Source organism: Cydia pomonella, chromosome 6 (assembly GCF_033807575.1).
Source record: "Cydia pomonella isolate Wapato2018A chromosome 6, ilCydPomo1, whole genome shotgun sequence".
NCBI lineage: Eukaryota > Metazoa > Arthropoda > Insecta > Lepidoptera > Tortricidae > Cydia > Cydia pomonella.
In genome coordinates this window covers 4,039,440-4,062,084 of record NC_084708.1, presented here as the reverse complement: position 1 = coordinate 4,062,084, position 22,645 = coordinate 4,039,440, and the positions used below count along the sequence as shown (strand labels likewise).

At 36.9% G+C, this 22,645-nt stretch overlaps 2 protein-coding genes across 7 annotated transcripts in view; both read left to right on the top strand.

Moving 5' to 3' along the window:
• The first annotated feature begins 360 nt into the window (after positions 1–360).
• Positions 361–22,645, top strand: part of LOC133518719 (protein lin-10-like) — a 247,449-nt gene continuing 225,164 nt past the window's right edge. For 3 of the 6 annotated variants that reach the window (XM_061852393.1, XM_061852391.1, XM_061852388.1), the window contains exon 1: positions 361–546. The gene's annotated coding sequence lies outside the window, so the exon portion shown is untranslated. The remainder of the gene's footprint in view (positions 547–22,645) is intronic. The other 3 variants (XM_061852395.1, XM_061852394.1, XM_061852392.1) reach the window with 2 other exon arrangements.
• LOC133518723 (cathepsin B-like) lies at positions 20,500–21,672 on the top strand. Its single transcript, XM_061852403.1, has one exon. It carries the CDS (start codon positions 20,580–20,582, stop codon positions 21,588–21,590), a length of 1,011 nt encoding a protein of 336 aa, XP_061708387.1. The 5' UTR covers positions 20,500–20,579; the 3' UTR covers positions 21,591–21,672.

Below are 22,645 nucleotides of genomic sequence, written 5' to 3'. Positions count from 1 at the left end.
CCCTCTGTAAACAAAACGCTTTGACGCATCAGGGGGCCTACCACGAAAACCAAAATTTGCCAATTGTGGGATTTTTCTCTTTTACTCTCACTAAGACGTAATTAGCGTGACAGAGAAAAATGGCCTCATTTGACGAACTTTTATTTTCGCGGTAGGCCCCCTGCGCATCGAGTAAAAACTTCTCAAAAAAATGTTCAAGGCTTAGTATGTTTACTATGTATAAGTTACTCTATGGTTTATGTAATGTGATAGTGCTCTCTCTGGCGTGGCGGCAGAACATTACAGTAATAATTTAAATGTTAAAAAAAAACAATTTTTACCCAGGCAACACAAATACAAATGTCACTTGCATACGAATGGCTCAGTGGCGCCGTCGTTGTTCGCAAGAGTTTTGTTTCGTTTCCTATCGCATTTTACGAGTTTGTGAAAAAACAACAATAAAATTTGCAGTTTTAATAAGTGCAATGTGTTATTGTTTTTGAGTGCAATATCTGGACTGGAACTTTTGAAAATTATTGTGGAGATTTTGATCCGGCGAGGTTATTGGTACGTATTATGCTATTCGTTAAGAAAACCGATCGATATTATAGAAAACTACTGCTTTATAAACACATTTTACTCGAAATATATCAATATTCATGAAGTTAATTGTTGTTACTGCCTTGGTACTCATGTAAAATCCATTGACCCATTTATGAAATGTACATAAGTGAGCGACTTTCTATAGTACGAGCTAAATTACGGCAACGTAATACAGTAGACAGCCGACTGCAAAACAAGTTTCGTAACCATATTTATTAAATTTTATTGTTTATTAATGTGTGCACTAGCATCGGAAAACGCAACTAACATTTTGACCTTAATATTTAGTGTTGTAATAAGTACTTTTTCTCCTTTTATGTCATTGTTTTGTTTTAAATAAACCATCGTTTGAGAAACGTGAATGTGTACATAGCTGCATTCGTGAAGTAAATAAATGCTTGGCATATTTTATTGGTATGATTATTCAGTTTCCACAAAATACAGCAAGCTATGATCATTAGGTATCTAGTAGTAACTTCAAGTTGTGGCATTAACTTGATTATTTTTAATTTATCTAAAATTAAGTTAAATTTCGAAATTAACACAAAGTTTTAGACATGTGCAAAATTGAAGATATTCTTGGTTCCTTGTGTCAATAAAAATCATAGATTTTAAACATGCCGTAGTCAACAATTAATAAAATTGACATGCTATTAATGAATATTTATGAATGAATACAATAGTCTCTGTGTGACAGGTAGACTCAAGATTATTTAAGAATCGATGTTAACATTTTTAAACATGATTCAACCTCTAGGCCTCTAGCCCACTATTCAAGAAAGTTTGGCAGTCAAATTTGAATCAATTAGAAACATAATAAATATAAGAGTACCATTTAGAACCATATGGCGTTGAATCTCTGGGTCCATGGGGCCCTAGGGACCAAGGGCGGGTGAAGCTTCTGGTTGACGTAACTGATGACCAAAGAGCTGGCCGCTTCCTCATACAATGTATCAGCATTGCGATACAATGAGGACATGCTACTAGCATTTTTGGTATTTTAGATTTAAGCTAATTATTATGCCTTCCATTATGTCCTTGTATTATCAGATGGGTAGAATAAATTGATCTAATATATTCTAGGCATCATCACCAGCTGTGCTCACCAATATATTATTATAATTAGTTCTTGCACATGAACCAAAGAAAATGTGTAGGTGTATATTATTTAACAATCTTTTGAACGCCCAGAGCCACTAAAGTGGTTGTGTGCTGTCGTGCCTACCACGCCAACAACCACTAAAGAGGTCATGGCAGACGCTGTCAAAGCAATTTTACTGTTGACAGATAAGGTTTAAATTTGTTTCTCAATAGTTGACATATTGGCGTGTATGCCACATTTTGATGCGAGGGAGAAAGCGTTGAAAAGGTTAATTACTGACATTTATTGTCAGTACTCTGGACAAAACTTATATTTTAAATAGCAGTTAAAGGCGGAAAAGAATTGCCTCAATGCTAAAGCGAGTGCGTGGCAGCAGCAACTGTATGCTGAGGGTGTTGGCGGAGCGCCTGGACTGCCCGCTAACAAAGTACTGGGTTGATGTGGTCATTGGTAGGACCAAGTAGTGAATAAATTATTTTCACTGCTTGCTTCTGCCAATGGAATTGTTTAACATTTTTTTTTTTTTTTTTGCATTTTTTGTTCTTATTATACTTTGTATGTAAATTAACTAACCTAGTCTTTTTAAGTTTTACTAATACTTATATGGACACATGTCTGAAATAAACAATTTTTATTTTTATTTTTAAAGGTTCAAGTACATTTCATAATAGCGATGATATCTATAGTTCTATAAAATAACTAAATAAAAATCTAACTAGTGAGATGTTTATGATGAGTAGCTTAATTATGTTCTTTTAAAAAAGGGTACATACTTTACCATTTTAGTGCTAGACAACAAATGAAAGGAACAAGATGAAATGAGAATCCAAAACTATATTTATTAGGGTCTCCCCAAACAAATTGATGTGGAATTGGCAAAAACCAATAAAAAAAGCTTTATTTCTACACACACTAAGCAAATGACCGGGAGAAGTGGAAAGCTGCCTTAAGGAAAATTTGCAAGCGGAGTCACGATCCTCACCAGTGACTGAAGAAGATGGAAGACCAATGGAAGATGTCTACACATAGCGAAAAAGATCACAGAAGAATACACCACTTGGCTATGTTACGGCAGTGGGGTGACAATCCTCGTTTCAGGCTTTCTTGGCTCCCTTCGGCTCAGCATTACTCAGAGCAATTACTAGGGTTAGCACAACTTGACGTTCCTATGCATGCACAACCACAGATAAGATAATAACTTGAATTTTGACAACCCTAAATAGTCAAAAGGGATAGTGCTATACATTAGAAAGGGAAACCATGATTTGTCCCTGAATCGCTGTCAAATTTCAGATTTGTGGGAAATGTCCTTTCTGTATGGTAGTACTATTATTTATTCTGTCCTAAACGATATATCATCACCGTTGTAAACGCGTACATAGCGCTTTCCCAGGTAGAGAAAGCCTTATTTTTGTACTGTGAGGTTTTCTTTTGTGGCAACAAACTAGAATTAATCTGTCTAGATTTCTGAGCTCTAGTGACGAGAGACTATCGTATTATAATATAATATCGAGTCACTATGCAAGGAAAGCAAAAACGTTGGCCTAATGATGAACACCACAAAAACAAAGTTAATGACCAATTCAATAAAAACAGAAATTATCACAAATACAACCTTACTAGAATATGTAGAAGAGTACACATACCTTGGCCAACTGATATCTCCGGAAGACCTCACTAGCAAAGAAATAAATACAAGAATAACCAATGGATGGAAAAAATATTGGTCTATGAAGGAAGTCATGAAGTCCACTAACCTCAGCATTACCATAACAAGAAAAGTATTTTACACATATATCTTACCCTGCATTACATTCGGATGTGAGACATGGGCACTCAATAAAGAGCACCGAGACAGGCTTAAATACTGCCAGAGGTCTATGGAACGAAGTATGACGGGAACACGCAGACTAGACAAAATAAGAAATGAAGACCTGAGATAAAAAACAAAAGTGACCGACATACTCACTAAAATAGATCAGCAGAAGTGGCGATGGACTGGCCACATGTTAAGAGACAGGCAGGAAAAATGGAGCAAAATCGTAACGAATCGCTATCCAAGAGGTTGCACACGGAGCCAGAGGACACCTCGAACAAGATGGGAGGATGAACTCATACTCACAGCGGGCCCGAACTCGAGAAGAGTGGCCCTGACAGACCCCAATGGAACTGGAGGAGGCCTTTGCCAAGCGGCCACTGAGTTAAGAGACATACTCTAACTCAGAATAAAAGAGCTTAATAGATAATAGAATGTAATATCGTGCAAGATGTTTGATATAGGTACATATTAGGATTTTTTTTGTGACCAATCACAACTTTTTTTATAGTAGGTGCGGGGTATATTAGGGTAGTTGACTGCTTAGTCAATTCACTTTCTTTTTTCGAACTGTCAAAACGATTAACCACTATGGAATCTCTATGAAATACAGAACAATGACGTCACGATCAAGTTGGGTCTGAAAATAACTGCGGTCTAGGTTTTTCTAATGTTTTTCTGGTGCTTTATTTCGTGCATGTTGTGAAATAATTTTGAATACATGAGACATCCCTTTTATAGAAAACGGATAAACTGTTACGTGTCAGAGAAATGTCAGTCTTCTGGACCGTTTTTAGAAGTCAAAAGTGTACTAAGAGTATATATATTTCGTCGCTGATTTCTGTAATAAAGATTAAATAAATCATTATCACAAAACCTCCCACTTTTCCTTTAGAATCGTAATATTCGTAATAATCACCATTTGTATCAAACAATATATAGGACCCGGATACTTAGCCGCCTAACGATGTTTATCAGCTCAGAAACTCCTTATTTTTGGGACTTTCATTTCTCTCGATTTGATTAATTGCTTTGTAATGGCAATGGGCATTAGGGCGCAATTTATCGTTAATTCTATAGGAAAATGCGTGGAATTGATCCTTTATAACGGACACAGACCACTTACCCGGACGACTCATGCTCATTGCTCACCCATAGGCTCTTAACTTGTTGTTGTTGTTGGCCTAAGGCACCCCAGGGGGCCTACTGCTAAAACCGAAATTCGCAAATTGCGGTGATCTTTCTCTTTTACTCTCATTAAGACGTTATGGAGTGACGGAGAAAACTTCCCGCAATTGACGAACTTCGATTTTCGCGGTTATAGCCCTCCGCGCGTAAATAATACCTAAACATAAGAGTATTCTGCTAGATAATCTAGGGATATACATGGCCTGTTGTAGTATAAAATATGCTTCGCGCAGGGATACCGTGGAAGCGAATTGTCTGCTTGCACCCCCAAATATTCGACCGCAGCAATCGTAGCATACACCCTTCTGCTTCTTCCTTCACCCCACAGCTTTCGTGTTCTAAGTGTAGTGCGGGATGCAATTTAACAGGGCTTTTCCGGTGAAAAGCCTTATTATTATGGAGCATATATACCGGTGTGTATATGCTCCATAATAATAATAAAAACAAAAAAAGCTATGATAAATTAGCTTAGATTACCTTTTCTTAATAATGAATGCATTTTAAAAGAAACGAATATATTATATATGGTTTGTAATGTTCTAATATACATGTATTAATAAATCAATCATTTTCATCATAGTTTTTTTTTCATTTGCATTAAATTAATTACGTTCATTTAAAACAAAAAATGTTCATAACAATAAGAATAATATTTGTTTTTTTGTAAGAATAAGTATAACATAATTTTTTACTAGAACACATTCGGTGTAGTTTGTGTGTGGATCCCTCGGCGGGTAAAGGCCTCCTGCAGGCATTTCCAATCGTCTCTTTCAGACGCTATTACTGTCCAGTTTTTTCCGGCTATCTCTACGATCTCGTCTTTCCATCTTCCTTTTGGTCTTCCAGATCTGCGGTCTCTTGATGCGGACTACATGAAAAGGGCCATACGGAGACCCATAAGTCCATAGTTCACCATAATTCTGACAAAAGTCGTGCTTCTCATTGCATAGGATTTCTTTGGTCTCGTCTTGATAATCTTGATAAGTTTTCGCCTGGCGTGTAACAAAAGTTTATCAATCTTTTCTACTAGTCTAATTGAATTAAGATTATGGATACCAAACTATAATTGTGTACTTTTCATGTATGAGCTTCCAACTCAACAAGATTTATTTCGATACGCTGTAGTCAACTATAAAAAATGTTTATTAATCACGTGCCGCCGCGCCGCGCTCCCATAGAAAAGACTAAAGGGGAGCGGGGTGGAAGTCGCGCGTTTAATTCTATTGTACTATATTTTTGTCTACTGAGATACTTACCAATTTTCATTAATTATTAAGGTTTTGTAGTAAAAAAGTATTATTTTTGATAACTGGTAGAAAAAGTAATAGGTATTGTATACAATAGTGATATAATCAAGCTTTTCAATCTCGTACCTTATTTAGGCAACTCAGCAAGCTCAGTTGTTTAAACACGGTACTCGACTGAAAAGCTCTCTATTATATCACGATTGTATTAAACACTATTATTTCTGTAGTTGCCGTTACACGATCGGTTAACTTGTATAGAAGATAATCTCATATTAAAGATGTCTCTTTTTAAACAAACATTTACATTGTACTGGCAAATGGGATCGATTCAAGCATCAAAATTTTCCTCTAACCTAGATTAGTCTGAAAAATCTAGAAGATACACTTCAATTCTGTAGTTGTGATTTTTCGATTAATTCTTGATTTTTTTGTTGCTTTGAATGGTAAAACCCGTTTTGCCGCATACAACCATATAGAATAAGCTAGCGCAAAAGCAAATTCACCACGCGCGAAGTATCGGGATGAGCGCATGTTTCGGGAAGCAACTAAGCAAGCAAGCTCCGCATTTTTAAGCGCCCACTGATTACCAGTTCGCCGGACGATATCGGTCTGTCAATTATTCGCAAACGCTGACAATCGCGAATAACTGACAGGCCCAGTGAATCCAACGAACTGGTAATCATTGGGCCCCTTTAGATTTGATAGTGTAACGATGCGTCACCTTAATGCGTAGTCTACAGTTGACAGGTAGTCTACGGTAACGGATTACCGCAAACTGGCCGATTGACGGTCGTTAATCAATTGAATTTATGATGATTTGTGAGCCAAATTGTGCCCAATTGAATGAGGCATGGCTGATCGGGTTCTCTATTTTGTACTACACTTTAAAGTGATTACAGGGGCCCGTTTGACTGAAGCTTGTATCTTGTAAAACAAGCGAAATCTTGCAATATTTTGACCCGATTACAAGGGTTATGTTTTAGTAGCCTCTGTATACATTTATATACTATCGTATAACGTATCGTTTGAAACCACCGCAGCGTCAAAAGCAAACCCGAGGACTAAACGCAAAAACGAAAATCGGAATATCATTAGCTCATAGCTGCCTCTCTATCGCTCTTTCATATTCGAGCGACAGAGAGGCGGTTTCGCGGTAGAGGTGACAATGATTTTGGAAAAGGAGAATTTTAACCCAAAAAAAGTAAGTATCAGTTTAATGTTATGGATTTTTTTTTTCTAATAGGTACGTAAATAACTTATATCTAAGCGACAACGAAATACATCAGACATGCATCAAACGAAATACCTAGTTTTCAATAGAGTTAAAAGTAAACGCCGCTGCACGCCCGAGATCGCATGAGATATTTTTCCATTACACGGAGCAAATAGCCGATATTGATTCCATAATAAAGCTGGATAGCACGTATATTTACACTGAGGTGCAAGGTTCGGGCGAAAGGTTAGGTCCTCGAGTTAATTAATAATTGATGTTCGTTGTCATTTTCCTCTCTGGATTTTAACGTAAGTTTTTGGCAAAAATAATTTTTTTTAAATGCTCCTATCTTTTATAATAATTATAAATTCGAAAAAAATGCAATAAAGGGGCATAGCGATGGCAAATTTTGTCAAAATATTTTCATTAATGTTAGTAACCAAAGAGGAAAATGGGAACTACGTTTGTATGACGGTTGTTGCGGTTTTGGGGCGGTCGACCACTTTCGTCTTAACTCAACTTCGCAACAAAATGCTGCGAGTTGCTATTTCTTCATAGTTAATTTTGTTTCGTATAGTTGTTGATATATCTTAGCCGTATACAGTTGCTGATAGGGACATTTTCGTGAAAGATACACACAATATTGATAAATGATAGCAAAAACTACGCCCGACGATATATCCGGATGAATTACGAAGCAAAAATTTTTGGCTCCAATCCTCTACTTTCGGGAACACGTCAATAATTCTTTATTTCCATTCCAATTTATCGCTGTAAATGACCGAATACGCAGTTCTTTGAACTTTACGTTCGTTTATTTAATACTTTATACATAAAATGAATCGTTACTCTCTGCTTTTGCTTACCGGGCGCGGAACGCTTTTCGTCCGGCAACCTTCAGACATTTGCCCATAGGTATGCACACCGATCAGCAAAATTGCATGGACACATTTTAATGGAATTTATTCATAAAGTGGATATTCGAGCAAAAGAGACTAAAGAGAAGCAATGACTAAATTTCGATATCGGCATGCGCGCTGAACCTTGCTGAAACATTCACCGAGAAACTGACACTGGACAGCATGCTGCGACAGCTGAACTGTGGAATGAACTGTCGCCCCATACCGATACGCTATTCAATAAAATAGCGTACTACCTGAAAGGCCGGCAACAATGCATTTGCAACTCTGAAGTTGCAGGCGATCCGTCTACAAGTTCTACAACACTACATGTTTGACTTCGTATCACTTAATAAATCTGCATCTGTCAAAATTGCATAGAAGATACAATGTCATAAATTAAGCTACGAAATGATACTGAAACTGTTGACGTTTTATTTAGTATGTATCTTACGTTAGCGCCTCGTTCACAGCTTTGGCCCGCTATGGAGTAGCAATGAATAACCCCTAATGTCGCCATGTTTTATTTTATGTTCTGGGTTAGATTCGTCGTAGTATGAGACTGAAACCTCTGTTCAAAGTTTCATGTTTTTACGAGGTCGACCTAGATTTGCCGAAGATGTGCTAAAATCCTTTTTATTACAGCTAAAAAGAAGTAAATTTACTGCTTCTACATATTTTGTGGTGAAATTATATTTATTCTAATTTATAGAGAATAATGAACTCGATTTTTAGAATAAAGGCGTTATTATTTCTCGCAGCACATCTTGCGCCAATACCAATATATATAACAATAGAGAACAAATGATATCTTCATAGTGTTTGTATCGTTGCATCCAATGAAATTCGAATATTTCGCTGCGTTGGTTCCCTGCGTAAATTTTCTTTGTGTAAGCATAGACCGTTTGGAACTTCGGTACCTGGCACCAGCGTATCGAGCTGCGGGCGCTCCAAATCTTAGCTTAACTACCTACATGTAGCGCTCGTTTTCTATGGCTACGGACGATGTCGATTATTTTGCAGCTCAGTGGTAACCCTTCATCTGCAATGCCACAATGAAACTATTGATGCTGTAAGGGGCATTTCTGAAGTGTCAGGTACACCGTTTTTCTGATACAGCTAAGAAGCCGAAATTTGGCATTGGTAACGTTTGATAACTTAGTCTAAATTCAACGATATTAGGGATTGCAATCCGGTCCGGCGGATCCGGTAATCCGGCAGGATCCGGCACTTTTCAGGAGCTACCGGATCCGGTCAAATAAAAAAAACGCTTAAATACAGCACGCACTGTGCGGTTTAGATGAGGAAAAGGCGACGGATGAGAGGTATGAACTTGAACAGAGCATAAAACGAATGAAAAAGTTTAAATTTAGTTAAATAAAAATATATTCATTATGACGATGACTGGGAACAGAAGTTGCCTTTCATGTTGGTGGCACGATACGACGATTACATAAATACTGTAATAGAAGGAAAAAATAAACGATGGAGATGCCATGGAAAGCATTTGTAATTTATGCTAAAGAGAAGAAAAGAGTGTCATAATGTAGAGCTGGGCTAATCAATATGTGTCACATGTGTGAATGAATATAAGATTGTAAGTTTGTATTGAAAATGAATAAATAATAAAAATAAATAATCAATAAAATATAGGACATTATTACACAAATTGACCAAGTCCCACAGTAAGCTCAATAAGGCTTGTGTTGAGGGTACTTAGACAACGATATATATAATATATAAATATTTATAAATACTTAAATACATAGAAAACACCCATGACTCAGGAACAAATATCCATGCTCATCACACGAATAAATGCCCTTACCAGGATTTGAACCCGGGACCATCAGCTTCGTAGGCAGGGTCACTACCCACTAGGCCAAACCGGTCGCTCATGAATGTATGAAATGAAATGATAACATTGATAATCTTTAGTTTACTTCGATTTTATATATATATGATAAAATATTGTTAATTTTCTATTCCAATTTGAGAGAGAATCTTTTGTATTTATAATTTCATCCAATCTTATGCAATTTCCTTAATGGTACATGCTACTCTACGTCTAGCCAATTCTTTATTTGATCCATGTACTTTTCTTAAGGAGTCCCTTTCCGCGATGGATTTCAATCCTACACTCTATTATTTTTCGCATGAGATCGTCGTGTCGTGTTCCATTCCCTATAATTTGACCAATATACTTTTCTGTAAATAAAAAAAAGGTATTTTTTTTAAATCATACAGACTACTACTTTCTTGGGCAAAAAATGAGGGAAAATTTAATATCATTTTGGTTAATAGTAAAATATTTTATTTTCTTACTAGAATGGATGTCAACGTTACAAAGAATTCAATCAATGAACAGTTACAAAAACTTGTCATTTCAAGGAGTTCCAATTCCCACCCCACATCCCATTACCGGGCTTTGGAAACTGATCAAATTTATAATTGTAAACGAAAATTTGAGCATTTGTGAATGGTTATATATAATAAATGACCGATTTCATATTTGGGTTTTTAAGTGATATTGACAAGGTCACACTTTTTACTACTAAGGGTTATTTTATTGTTAAGAAGTTATTTATTAACTTCAAATTATAGATTTAGGAATACGTATTACGCAAAAAACTAGAAAAATATGTCATTTAATTAATTTTGATATCCCTATACCAAACCGGATCCGGTCCGGCCGGATCCGGCCGGGTTATGGCCAAAATCCGGCCGGATTGAAAATCAATCCGGTTTGCAATCCCTAAACGATATACATACAATACAGTCTGCTGCTTATTAAGCTAGCTGCACAAAGTAGACCTTGTCCATGCCCGTGTAATTCCTATCTACAAATTAGGTTTTGGCCACATGTTTACATCTACAGATTCCTCAACAGTTGTAAACTCTCTCATAAAAACGGCATCACGTATAAAGAAACTCATTAAAAACCACCCCTCGTGCTATCTCGTAATTCGTCTCACGCAAACTCATGATACTGTTTTTATTATAACCGTGTAATGGGAATGAAATTACGACAAATTTTATTACCGTCCGTTATTTTGGTTCCACAAATTCGTTGTTTTTGCATTAATATTCTTGTGTGGTACGATCGAATAGAGGATGTATGTAAAATCTTTGGGTTAATTGAGGATTTATACATGATATATTTGAAATGAGAAGATACATCCGTTTGAAAGCCTAGGTAGTAAGTCGCTCACGCAACTCGAGGGATTACTAAAATAATTCCAAGTCAGTATTTCAGAGGTTTACAGAGATAATAATATTCTAAAGCGTTTTAGATTATCGACATTTTGTGTTTCTATTTTTGCTCATCATCACGATCTCTTTCAATCCACACTGAAGCACAAAAAGGCTCCTAATTTTGTATGTAAAATTTTCTTAGGTACTGTAAATTCCGTTACCGTCCTTAAAGTATTATCAAAAATGGCTAGATCAGTTTGTTTTCTTAAACTTATAAGTTAAACAGGCTGTTACCTTTAAAATACTACCATTTATAACCATTAAAATCCATTGATTGGTGAAATAACCCTCTAAATTAGAACTTTATTAACTTTGGAGTCTTGTTGTTTCCGGATCCGGCCAGAACGAGAAACTCAGAGAATCAAAGGGACCGTAAATCAAACGGTTTCACCAGTGAAACTCGGAGAGATAAACTTGTTATTTTGAATAATTTAGTTTACTAAAGGGTCAAGTAATTGAAAATTCATGCTAACAGAATAACAAACACAAAAATCTTAACCTAAACTGAACTAAATCCTAAATCTAACCGACACACAAAAATTTTCCGCACAACTCGCCCCGCGCCCCTCCAGATGCAAAGGAGCCCATCACGCTCGCTGCGTTGCCACGTTGAACGGCGATGGACAACCTCTGCATCAAAAACGACCCGGAGCGAGGGTCATGACCACACTCCCGCATGCGTCTGCCCACTTCACCAATAACACACAATAATACACAATAATAATACACACACAGAATAATAGATATTTATTTTCTATAAATGTCTATTGGACGGATATATGAAAACTCTGCCCTGTACCCCTAGTGTAAATATTTTCGACAGCGAAACGTGACGTACGCGTTTGCGTTAAGTGTCATTTTGTATGAGATTTTTGACTTTCCAAAACGTCCCGCTTGGCGCGCTGTTCAAAAACCCATACAAAATGAGACTTAACGCAAACGCGTACGTCACGTTTCGCTATCGACTAAAATTACACTAGGGGTACTGAATACATCTGTTTGAAAGGCTTGTCTGCTCTGTAAACATGATTTGATCCCTATTTTATACCTTTGTAAATAAATCTACGAGATTACTTCGTAAATAAACATAACAATAAACATTGGTGTAGACGGAGCAGGGATTCAAGAATACGAGGTTATTTCCAACGTGATGGTCAAAATAAGGTCAAATCAACGAAGGCTAAAGAAACTCGAAAAATGTTCCAAAATCTGAAGCTAAGGACCCAGGGCATTCGGACAAAATTGTATAATCTGATACGTCCACACCACAAGCGTTACCAAGATGACTTTGCCCAGAGCTATCTGACTAATGAAAATCAAATAGGATTGATAGAGATCATATTTAATATTCAACAACAGCAACATCATCTTTTATATTCTACAGTGTTTACCCTGTCGAGCACTTATCCCTGACAGGTTGGAATGTTGCCCACGGACAGAAAAGTTTTAAAGGTTGCAGCGCTCCTTGAAAAGCGCTTCTACATATAAATCGAGACTGTAAAAGGATATTTGCATCTTGGAGAACTTATACTAAAGTTCCATTTCGTTATGTTGAAAATTTCTTTGAGTAGTTTGGAACTTTTGATCATAGATACTTAGAGCATTTGTCGATTTTCCTTTAACCAACAGAATACACTATATTTATGATTTTATTCGAAATCCATGAATTTCACTGGACACAAAAGAATAGTTTATATTTCAATATTTACAACTTCCTGAAATGTTGTCTTTGTTAAGCGAGGTTTAGACTAGCAAGATTTTGTATGCAATGTTCATTACAGTATCTGATCAAACTTTTGAATGCAGTTTACCTTAACAGTCGGCGATGTAACATAAATTGCTAGTAGGCCTCGCTTTAGAATATAATATTATGTGATCCTTTACTTAATACGTCTCGTTATAGTTTTCCTCCTGTCCTTTAAAGTTAATATGTTGGTATAAAATGTCGTGTATGTATAATTTGACTACAACCTCTATGAATACATTTTTGTGAAAATTGAAGTTTAACGAAAAAATCTACTTTCCAAGTACGTCTTTAAATATCCTCTACATAGAACCCCTACAAAGTCTCCTTCAAAGGCTTGACGCAGGTGTGTTCCCGGGATCGTTTTCCAAACTGCGGTTTTTCCGCCGTTAAATTTGAATAAGCCATTACTTTAGGGCTTTCTTGTTATTGCACGAGTGCTTGTATTCAATCCAGTTACAGCCTTCATTTCGAACTTATATTCCAAACTCGGGACATTGTCTTTGGTTCTGAAGTTGTATAACTTGAGCCTTGTCTCATAAAAGTATTCTTACTTTGACTGAAATTGTGTACATACCTTGTTGGCCTATTTGTTGGCGTGAATCGATTTAACATGTCGGAGAGACCGACCGCCGACATAAGATCGCTTATCTCTTAAATTTACATTAAATTTGACGTATTGGTATTAGTTAGTCTTTCTATATTAAGTCATAATTGAAAAAAATATTTTTATTAGCAAAAATAGTAAGTTCCCAAACAGATAATATAATTTTCACGATCCGTTGTATGTCATCCACATTCTCTTCACATGGGAAAAACCAATAACAAAAAATTAAATTCACCGAACAAATTTCATCAAAAACTTCCCTCCGCTTTGTCCATAATTCAATAGCAATTTGTTTAAAAAGACCGTTGTACTAGTTCATTATTTACTAAACAGCTTATTTCCGTTGCTTTTTTAAATTCCCTTGTAATGGGATACAAAGTGGGGCTAATTGAGAGGCTATGAGCTGGAAGATTGTCCATTTGATTAACTTTGAAAGCCCTGACAAAACCACGACGTGTCTCCATTTTCCGTTCGCTGCTATTTAATCTGATTTTTCTTTTAAGGATTTCGTTTCGGGCCTTATTTTTAATTGAGGGTTAACTGGAATATTGTAGCCCTTTGGAAGGACGACTTTTGATAAACTTTCTTTTGTTCGCTTTGTGAAATGAGTTGGTGATTGGTTTGATATTGTAGGAAAGTAACTATTTCTTTTGTTTTATGCAGGTGATAACATCGCTTCTTTGAGCTGAAATTGACATCGTCGTATCGTAATCAAGACTCATTTCTCATATTTTAAATCTGAAAATACAACGTTAAATATTTCATTTCGTTTATTTTATAATACAATACAAGTAAGCTAGCTGAGCTATATTCTGCACGCCACAAGCTAATGCTGTCACAATATCTGCCCGAACATAATTATTTGCCTTAAGTAGGCAAAGGGCATTAACTCCACACCCTATTTCGAGAAAGTATCGTATTAACCAGGAAATCCCAAAGAGGAAAATCTCTCGCTTACTTAATTATTCATTAACGCCAGCCATTACTCATTAACTATACTGCATAATAAACTAAACCACTATTAGCCAGCAGTTTTGATAGGTAGTTCTGAGCGCGGTTTCAGAACGCTACCCCGCTTTGGAAACTTTAATTACGTTCACATGACTCGCTGAAACGCTTTGTAACGGTTTTTGAACGTACCGTACGTGTAAGTATAGGCTTAGTGGTCATGTGTTTGAAACATTGCGTAGTCATTCTGGTTAGTTTGGGCTATACAGTTCTGAACAGGGTATTTTATGCTCGAATAAATTTCGTAACAATACCGCCGTATTGTTCTGAACTATAAAGAAAGGAAAAAAAATAGTGGAATTTCATTGTCGGTCCTTGAAAATCTTTTTTATATGCTTTGCATAAGTTTTTATAGTTCACTTTCTTGATCTTCTGCTTCGCTGCGGGAGCAATTCACTATAGTCTAGACAATTTCTTTGACTTACTTAAATCTATCGTGCTATTATAATTAGGTTCTACGTCTTCCAGAAGATGTAGGCATGGAATGCGTCTATTGCAATTTTCATATTTTTCATGAAGCTTATGGCCGTAACCTACACTTCAAAGAAAAAAATAATACTTATAAGTTTAAACCAATTTCAAAATTCACGTATCAATGTGTTTAGGCTCACGTCTAAGAATGTCGATTAGGGGAAGATGACACTTACAATTACACGCAGCTGCTGCGAGTTGGGATCAGATAGATCTTCCGTAAAATTTGGATTTGGATTGGAAATACTAGCCACTGTTTCACCACACCGACTATTGTCTCCTGACATTGACAATTCACCGTACATTGCTAGTACAACAAATAAACATTGACGCTATGTACCGTCGTAACTTACCAACCCAGCAATGTAGGTATAGGTAATTGTGTTTTGACGAAGCATGTGGCGGATTGCATTTGTATTTGATTATCAATAAATTTGCTTCATTGTCAATTACAAAGTTTGTGAAATAGGCACTTGATGAATTCAATAGGTTGGGTGTTGGGTTTATTATCATCGAAATACGTATCCCAAGTACCATCGGGAAACCTACTGTCATCGTACATCCAAACATTTGTCTGCATTTAACCACATTTAACCGAATAACATTATTTGTCCCACTTAATCCCGCGTACAATTCGGCAAGACCACGGGCCTTTGTCGCTGTTATAAATTGTTCGGGAACACCTACAAGATTAATAGTTGCCAAGCCCCTGCTAAGTGAAAAAGCCTCCGAAGTACCTACGGAATTTGAAGTGTTTGTTTATTAAGTTTTTGGGCTCTTTAGGACGTTGCTAGGTGTTAATCTTCTCTTAGGTCGCCTAGTTTCATTCTAGTGGAATGTTCTAGAAAAGATGACGTTAAGTGTGTGAAAGATTTTTTTGTAGTTTGTCATAAATGCTTTTAACGGAGTTTTAGTTTTTTTTTTTTTTTTTTTTTATACCACGACGGTGGCAAGCAAGCATACGGCCCGCCTGATGGTAAGCAGTCACCGTAGCCTATGGACGCCTGCAACTCCAGAGGTGTTACATGCGCGTTGCCGACCCTTTAAAAATCTGTACACTCCTTTTTTGAAGAACCTCATACTGTAGACCCTCGGGAAAACCTCGGCAGGTAGCTCATTCCACAACCGGAGCGTGCGCGGGAGGAAGTTCCTCTTAAACCGCACAGTGCGTGACCATTTAGGTTCTAGGGTGTGAGGATGAACACCCTGCCGACGGCGGGCGGTGCGGTGATAGAAAGTAGCCGTGGGCATCATGTCAAACAATTCTTCAGAGCACAGCCCATTGTACAATTGTTTTATATTATAACGAAAAGAAATGTCAAAGTCAAGCTAATATTGTCACTCATTTATTTAGAACTAACAAATATTAAGCTCCTGACAAGTCAGGAAGAATCCTGACATCTGATAAATCCTGATTATAGTTACAATTACACACTTGAAACAAACTGATACAGATTTATCCATCCATCGACCAGATCAGATCTTCCATCGTTGTGCCGGCATTTTGCCACGGCTCATGGGAACCTGGGGTCCGCTTGGCAACTAATCCTAAGAATTGGCACTAGTTTTGTGATTGTGTGATAAAAGTATAAAGTGATAAATCCAAAATGTAATGACATCAGGGCAAAAATATAGTGAAGACTTTTGGACTGTAGTTTAAATTTCATAGTACGATTATAGTACGATTATGCGCAGATTTGATTTTTGATATAACGGCAAACTTAAACTATACGTAGGTTTAGTGCTATATAACATTCATGATTAGAAGATAATTCATTTATGAATATTTTTCGAGCGGCAATGTATTTCGTATGTCATGGTCAGTTGTGACGTCGCGTCATTAAATGCGAAGTTTTGAGTTAAAACTAAGTAGTGATACATTGGTTGCTGAATTCTTTTATATGGAAAAATAAAAGTCATCAAACCTATAAAGAAGTTTAAGCTTTAATGAAGTGTGTTTATTAAAGCCTAAACTAACTACCCTATTATGTGGTCGTATCAAAAATGCACGCTGTATACAAAACTGTGCTATGTGTGTGCGTGTGTGTGTGTATAGCAAACTAATAATAATATTGGTAGCGGTTTGAAATCAAAGTCGTTTTGTATTCTCTTAATTCGATCGTTTCTATAGAGAAAAGCCCATCGACAATATCACGGCATGGATCCTAAGATAACATTTGGTTTAAAATTTACCTTCATCGACCTTACTTTAAGTTTAGGTACACGTTTCTACTTAAGTTTACACGTGTACAATTAAAGTTAGAAAATACGTGGTATAATATATCATAGACGCTTATCGATGTACCGACGTAACTATGTTTTTATTACGTGACTTTAAATGTGAATATTTAACATATTCGCCGTTTATATTTATGATATATTTCTAGGGTTAAAAATCAACAAAGAACCATTATGACTATGTCTGATAGTGCACGCTCGTGCTGTTCACCTTCGAAATTTTTAATTTCATATTTATGTACAGTCTGTTTTTTCTGTGGTAAAAAAGGTGTTACAATATATTTGGTCGTCACTATCTATTTGATTCTGCCTGTAGCCTACAGGCTGCAGGTACTCAAGAACAATGGAAACGGGTTATTTGTTTAGATATGTCCGTACAAAATGAGAGTACACTGTGGCAGCTGCATTCATTCTCTGGAACAAGCGATTAAAGCATAAGTATAAATAACTAAGAATATTCACCTAAAGAAAGCACGAAGTCCTCACCGGAAGAAAGTATGAAACTTGGCATGCATGTAAAAATATAAGGGTAAGGAAAGGAACTTATAAAGGGGATGCTTCCCCACTTTTGTGTCCCTTTTTGCAGAATAAGACCGCTTACTGTGGTCAGGGAATAGCTCAAACAAATGGAATTGCTAGTATAGTTTGAATAATGATTGTATTTATTGTTGTTGACGACCAGTTTGGCCTAGTGGGTAGTGACCCTGCCTACGAAGCCGATGGTCCCGGGTTCAAATCCTGGTAAGGGCATTTATTCGTGTGATGAGCATGGATATTTGTTTCTGAGTCATGGGTGTTTTCTATGTATTTAAGTCAGCGATTGATAATAAACATAGATGTCGAACTAGCTCTGAAAAATGACCCCACACACATTGTGCCGAAGCGGGCGGGGCGTCAATTTTGTGCCGCGGAGCTATTTAGTTCGCAAATTGCGGCCCGTTGTGACAGTCATAGTAAGAAGTATTCAAATTATATCTTTAACGAAAGAATTATGCCTTATTGTGCGGATAATTAATGATGTGCTAGTCGTTCCAACCAACACTGGAAAAAATATGGGATTACTTTTCACGTATAGTTTAGCTAGAATCATATTAATTTGATTTCTCTTGATCACAACCGGCTTTATATGGGGATGATGTTATGCATTTTAAACAACCATTGATATTAAGAAACTTTCATTTTTAATTTGTTCGGGTTGTTATTTTAATAATTTAAATTTGTGATAGTAAATACGAGTCGCCGTTGTAGGTGGAGGTTTTTTATGTGTACTTTCTTACTAAGTCCCGGTATCTGGCTGCTATTTATAACTTTTCGTTAAGTTCGCGGATGGCTGGACCGATTTGGCTAATTTTGGTATTGGAATATTTCTAGGTCCAGGGAAGGTTAGAACGGTGAAAAATTATGGAAAGAATACGAGGAAAATAGTAAAAACAATAATGCTATTTTTCTCAAACTTTTAATGAAATGTTGACATGACTTACTTCAAATTAGGTCCGGAAATACTACATATCAGGTGCGATGAGTGAAGATGATATTTATGTAAAGGAATTTCATACAGCCTTACACACCTAGGCCTGTAAGGCAACCTTCTTTTGTTTTTAAACGTCAAATTATGGCATTCAATCAAAAAAACCTATAAGCAAAATTCTGCCATTAAGTTTTTTTTTCTTTTTTTGTCTTTTTCGTGTTTTTTTTTTAATTATTTCATTGCAAGTTTTAGAAAAGCACTACACAAATCTCGGCGAGAAACGGGGGGGTTGCCGGCCGCATATCCGTATTCGTCCTCGCTACGCTCGGCCGTCTATATCTACTTGGCCTGCAATCCTTCGTTTCCCGTCCTCTATAGTAATGTACTATTCCCATACAAACTGTTCCTATGACGACGTGTTCAATACGAATTTCTGCATGTTTGCTCTGATCAAGATGAAAATCGATATCTGAGGATCCTAGAGGTCCTTTACAATGAATACGAGGTCAAAATTAAACCAACGCCCGCCATCTTGGATTTCTGCATTTTGGCTCTGATCGAGATGAAAATCGATATCTAAGGATCCCAGTGACCCTTCATTATGATTCTGAAGTCAAATTTGGCAAAAACGCCCGACATCTTAAATTTCTCCGTGTTTGCTTTTATATGATGAATGATGATCATGATAAGAGCAAAAATGGCGATATTCAAGATATCGGGCGTTTCATTCAAAATGGAGGGTGCTTTTACCAAATATGACTTTAGAATCACAATGAAGGGCCGCTCGGGTCCTCAGATATGGATTTTCACCTTGATCGGATGAAAAATTCTAAAATTCAACTCGCGGCATTTTTTTTTGATCTCAAATTCGTAAATAAAAGGCCTCTCGGATCCTCAGATATCGGTTTTCATCTTGATCAGAGTAAAATCCAAAATTCCAATTTACATTCATTTACATCTGACATATTTCTGTGCCACCTAACTAAACGTCGCACGTGCCCTATAAGATGAACGACACAATGTATTAATTGGTTCGAAGGCTTAATTGCCTTTAAACACGTGCAATAAACAAACAAATAAGAAGCCTTTAAAATAAAATAATAAATTATAATAAAAAAATATTGCATTTAAAACTAGTCTACATATTTTGCATGAAACCGTCTACCTAGAGCTGCGCTACAGCCAATCACAGCGCCTCATTTTATTATAGACCAATCGTAGTTCGGGTGGTTTAAATTGGCTAATCATGGTCAAATGAAGTTTCGTCGGCGAAAACAAGACCTGAACTTTGACGAGTTGCTATTGGTCCGTTATTATTATTGCGTGTTTTAATAGTGGGGCCACTTTTACGCTGATATTTTGTTTGACGTTAGTCTTCTATGTTTTTTTCGTTCGCTGATTTAAGTATTTATAAATATTTATATATTATATATATCGTTGTCTAAGTACCTTCAACACAAGCCTTATTGAGCTTACTGTGGGACTCAGTCAATTTGTGTAATAATGTCCTATAATATTTATTATTATTATTTATTTATTAATAATTCTGGTTTTGGAACCCTACACTGGACATGACCCGACAGGCTCTTGACCGCATTTTTACATTATGTTTATGTGTCACATACCTACCTAAGTATGAAACAGCGGCCAGTGTTTTACTATTTAAACATCACAATTCCTCATTCTTAACGTGAAATCCACTTGCAAACTACTACTTGCTACTTCCTCATCGAAATTAAAGATGGCACTTTCCATCGCCATCGGTATAGTCTTCACTGCTGCTACACTTGTAGCAGCAAAGGATTCTCTGCACCCGCTCTCTGAAGAATTCATATCTTTGATCAACTCCAAGCAAAATTCTTGGAAGGCCGGACGAAACTTTCCATTGGACACTCCTCTTACTCACATCAAGGCATTAATGGGAGTAGTAAAAAACCCTCTGTCACCCAAGCTCCCCGCTATAACCCATGACGCTGACTTAATCGCCAGTTTACCAGAAAACTTTGACCCTAGAAAAAAATGGCCGAACTGCCCGAGTCTAAACGAAATCAGAGACCAAGGATCGTGCGGTAGCTGTTGGGCTTTCGGAGCTACTGAAGTTATGACCGATCGAGTGTGCACGTACTCAAATGGCAAAAAACAGTTCCACTTCTCAGCTCAGGATTTAGTAAGTTGCTGTACAGAATGTGGTGATGGATGCCGTGGTGGTGCACCAAGTACAGCGTTTCAGTACTGGAAAAACGTTGGTATCGTGTCTGGGGGACAGTATAATTCATCTCAAGGTTGCAGGCCTTATGAAATCCCTCCATGCGAGCACCACGTAGATGGACCGAGGCCGAAGTGCAACGGTTTGGATAAAACGCCAGAGTGCTTGAATAAATGCACAGCTGGTCATGTGGAGTATAAGAAAGACAAGCATCACGCGAAAGCTGTTTATTCGATTGCTGATGAAGACCACATTAAAGCGGAATTGTATACTAAAGGTCCCGTTGAGGCTGATTTCAACGTATATCAAGATTTCGTTAATTATAAAAGCGGCGTGTACTCTCATACATCTGGAGCGTTCTTGGCTGGTCATGCTATTAAGATCTTAGGATGGGGAGTCGAGAATGGCCAGAAGTACTGGTTGTGCGCAAATTCTTGGAACAATGACTGGGGAGATAAGGGTTACTTCAAATTCCTGAGAGGCCAAAACCACTGCAATATTGAAAGCGATATCGTAGCTGGGGAACCTGACTTAGATGGGTTGTAAATTCAAATTGGTTCCTCCTTTTCTATTTTCAAGTAATTTGTTAAATAAAGAAGTTTGAAGTCCCATATATCATATAAAATAATTACTGTTTCATTTTGATACCTAACAACCCACACATTATATTATTATCTACCTAAGTATATCATATGAGGATGGTCATTTGATGGCATAACTCTCCTCTTTCATTATACCGAATAAGGACATTGCTAACTATATAGACAGACACAAGATTTTTACCTAAGTACGTAGGTTTATAGGCCACACAGAAAGTTCCAGGGTTCTTAAAAACCGTAGAAGATACGAAACTTTTTTATATTGACTGAAGCGTTAGCGAAGGTCTCCGTTTTAACTCGGGCATTTGTTCTCCTCTACAGGTCGCAATATTAAGTTATATTTTTAACAAATAAACATTTTCATTGCGTGACCTCTAAGTGGCTCTTTCCAGAAACTTTTAGTATTACCCACGTATTTACAAAGCAGCTTCCGTAAGCGACGCGATTCGAGTGAAATGATCCAAATTGTAATTGGAATACAAAAACAGGAAGAAAAGTAAATAAATATGTAATTATAATATAGATTAAGATAGATTGTTAGGATTTTTTTTCCTTAATTTTTTTTTAAACTAGAATATTGACTTCAGTTACCGCGATAGTTATGACATAAAAGTACGAGGGTGGGATGATAAGTAACTGGCCTAAGTAGAAAATACTTGAATTTCGGTGTTAAAACTAATTTTATTTTTCGACATAGTCTCCACCTAGCTCTATGCACTTATTCCATCTTCGCTCTAAAGCTGCGATGCCCTCCATAAAATGATTCTTTTCGAGGCCTGCAAAATACTCCTCCACAGCGGCTATGACGGCATCATTAGTGGCAAATTTCTGTCCACCCAAAAAAGTTTTAAGCTTCGGGAACAGGTGGAAGTCGGATGGTGCCAGATCAGGCGAATAAGGTGGATGGGGCAGCAAATCATACTTTAATTCGCCGATTTTTGCCATGGCTTTAACACATGTGTGAACCCTAGCGTTGTCTTGATGGAAGATGATTTTTTTTTT